The 2,992-nt window shown below is 37.9% G+C and overlaps 1 protein-coding gene across 1 annotated transcript; it reads left to right on the plus strand.

Annotated features, from left to right (window-relative positions):
• The first annotated feature begins 727 nt into the window (after positions 1-727).
• Positions 728-2,402, plus strand: LOC106531976 (THAP domain-containing protein 2). Its single transcript, XM_014027940.1, has 5 exons — positions 728-780; positions 1,103-1,201; positions 1,630-1,822; positions 1,982-2,059; positions 2,142-2,402. The coding sequence occupies exons 2-5, from the start codon at positions 1,122-1,124 to the stop codon at positions 2,385-2,387; spliced, it is 597 nt and encodes a 198-aa protein (XP_013883394.1). The 5' UTR covers positions 728-780; positions 1,103-1,121; the 3' UTR covers positions 2,388-2,402.
• Positions 2,403-2,992: the final 590 nt, after the last annotated feature.

Consider the following 2,992-nt stretch of genomic DNA (forward strand, 5'->3'; position numbering starts at 1 on the left):
TGTGTGTGTGTGTGTGTGTGTGTGTGTGTGTGTGTGTGTGTGTGACCCATCACATAGAAATGAGGATTCAGTACAAAAGTGGAAATATAGGCACATATAGGGATTTGATTTAAACGTGTGTAAAAATTGCATTTTGTCAAAATATAATGAATAAATGTCATATCAATGTATCATTTGAATGAACTGTCTGAAATATAATCCTAAAAATACATTTTTGAAGCATTGTTTTAGCAGTAGCAACAAAAAATGATTTTGAGGAAAAATTACTTAAAATTTTGAATTTTTCCTATGAGCTAGCAATGTTTTTGTTTCTTTCCAACTGAGAAATCTTAATATACAAATACCAATTCCTCTTTATATTAACAACAAAAATTATTCAATAAATTTACAGAGAGGATTCAGACCAAACAGTAATGTACAGTATTATCATACCCAACAAGACCAATGAAGTCATAACTCTGGATCCACTTATAATTTCAGGATGATCCATCAAAATGTAGCTTTTAAAGCAGGAATCTGAAAATGCAGTTACGATTATTTTAGTTGTGCTAACAGCTTCCTCAGTACAATAAAGCGCAAGGGTGACCCATCCAAGATGGCGGCATGCTGTGCGCAGCTGTTGACCCGGAAGTGTAATGCGAAGTTGGCTCCAGGCGGAGCGTCGTTCTTCGGGGGCCATCTTGCCACAGTTAGCGGTTAGCAGCTGTGTAAAGGTGAGTGATTTACACCGACAAACATAGCTCAACTCGCTGAAATCTTGACGGATTTACAAACGGSTTGGTTTGTTTTAATCGTTATTAACGTGACCAGGATTTGGGATGATTAAACTTGTTGACTTGGCAGTTTTTCTTTTGTTTATATATTTATTCGTGCGGCATATTTGTGCGAGTCGCTGCTACTTGCGAAAGTTATCAAGGCGGATCGAGAATTTCAGTTCTCATAAGCTAGTTTTGTTTTCTGAGACCAATAACAATTTTATGACAAATAATCTATTGTCGAAATGACAATTTTACATCATTGGAACATTTTTTTAATTCATCTGAATCGACACATGATTTCCAAGCGTGTTTATTTGAAACTAATTGCTGCCTTGTGTTAACAGTGCAGAACTGCACCACAACATGCCTGACTTTTGTGCAGCTTACAGATGTTCCAACAGCCGCAGCATCAAAACAAGAAGCCGTGGGATCACCTTTCACCTGTAAGCTCTGTGACAGTATTACTTTATAATCAGTAGTTCTACTGTGGATCTATGCACAGTACAGGTCATATTACTCAGTATTATTACTGTCCTCAGGATAATCAGTAGTTATATTGTAGGTCTATGCACAGTACAGGTCATGTTTCACAGGAACAGTTGGATTATATTCATATAATCCAACTGTTCCTGTGTAACATTCCACACAAATTGTAAAAACAAATTGTAAAAACTTGTAAAAGTGTTTTTACAATGTCTTGCTAAAATATCATTCATTGTTTATTTTTGGACACCATTTTTTATAACTCTTAGCATGTCAAAAGTAAATACATGCACACCAAAGGTGTAAATGTTCAGGTGTGTACTTTGTCCCTAAGCTTAATGTTAAAGGCAAACAGGGTGGAAAATGATGACTTCTGTATGTTTTCAAGGTTTCCCAAAAACAGAGAGAGGAGGCAGCAGTGGGAAGCTGCTGTGAGGAGGGAGGGTTTTGTTGCCTCTGAAAGGACACTTCTCTGCAGCGAACACTTCAGACCTGAGGACTTTGACAGGACGGGGCAGACGGTCCGGCTGAGAGACGGTGTTGTGCCGACACTTTTCAGTTCTCCAGCTCATCTTCAAACGGTATGTGTAGCACTGAGACAAGAGCTCAAGCTGGGTCATTGTATATAAGTACATGATTAAATGTCACACTTCAGTAGTTGTTTCTGCAGGTTTAGGAATAATTGATGTTTTGTTTATCGCAGCATGTTTAAACATTCTTTTTACGTGTGTTTATTTTAGCTGGAAGCATCCAGAAACACAAGCTGTTCCACAGACGAGCTGCCGCTGGACTTGTCTAAGAAAAGACCTGAGTCTGATGTGAGTATAAATTGATTTAGGCTCACAATTGATAAGTAATTGTTTACTAGATTCCACATTACTATTGTGTATATATTTGTAGATTTTGCCAAAGCATCAGGACGCCGCTGAAGTGCAGTCCACTGACCACTCGTACGCACTGCCTACTAGTCCTGAAGCTTTGTACGCCAAACTGAAAGAAGCCACAGACAGAGTGAGGAAACTGGAGCGGGAGAAGTCCATCGCCTTGGCAAGAGAAAGGAGGGCCAGGAAAAACTGCTTAATATTTGTAATACGAGAGGATTGCCACACAGATATGCATGATGTCATCAATAAAACAAATCCGTAGTTTTATTTACTCACATTTGTTGGGTGGTTATTATTAGAAATGAATAGTTGCAACAATGTTTCCATCACTAACAAGATCACAGGTAAATCCTGCTCTGTTTAGTCCTGGTTTTCAGTCTGGTAAAACGGCATCCATCCAAAAAACTGCAGGTTCTGGTAAGTTTTAGACCACCTATGCCAAATTATGAGCATTTATTTTTGTCTAAACTGCCAACAGATGTTATATATTTTTTTCAATTTGTTAGCATTTCAGTTTGTACACGCTTAAAAAGAGGGTTTCTGGTTTTTTTTATTCCATCTTTAACGTAGATGTCTTTAAAATTTTTATAAGTTGGCATAAGTTGTGTAAAACATCGCTGTGTGACAGAGCCTTCACTTCTGAGTTTTATGACTACGACAGCGCGTTCGGGTCATTCTGCAGGTGGAAAAAAAGGAGGAGCAAATCTCTACCAAATAGGGCTGCCACGATTAATCGACGACTAATCGATTATTAAAATAATCGATGACTAATTTAATAATCGATTAATCATTTTCCTTTTTTTGTTCATTTTTCTCTCCAAACTGCTTTGACACCTTCCACTGCCACATCTCCCTTTCTGTCTTTGA

This window comes from Austrofundulus limnaeus, unplaced genomic scaffold (assembly GCF_001266775.1).
Source record: "Austrofundulus limnaeus strain Quisiro unplaced genomic scaffold, Austrofundulus_limnaeus-1.0 Scaffold700, whole genome shotgun sequence".
NCBI classification, from domain to species: domain Eukaryota; kingdom Metazoa; phylum Chordata; class Actinopteri; order Cyprinodontiformes; family Rivulidae; genus Austrofundulus; species Austrofundulus limnaeus.

Coding starts and splice junctions, on each gene's coding strand:
- LOC106531976 (XM_014027940.1), top strand. CDS start 1,122: ATGCCTGACTTTTGTGCAGCTTACAGATGTTCCAACAGCCGCAGCATC. Junction 1,202..1,629: donor CGTGGGATCACCTTTCACCT/GTAAGCTCTGTG, acceptor TATGTTTTCAAG/GTTTCCCAAAAACAGAGAGA. Junction 2,060..2,141: donor AGAAAAGACCTGAGTCTGAT/GTGAGTATAAAT, acceptor ATATATTTGTAG/ATTTTGCCAAAGCATCAGGA.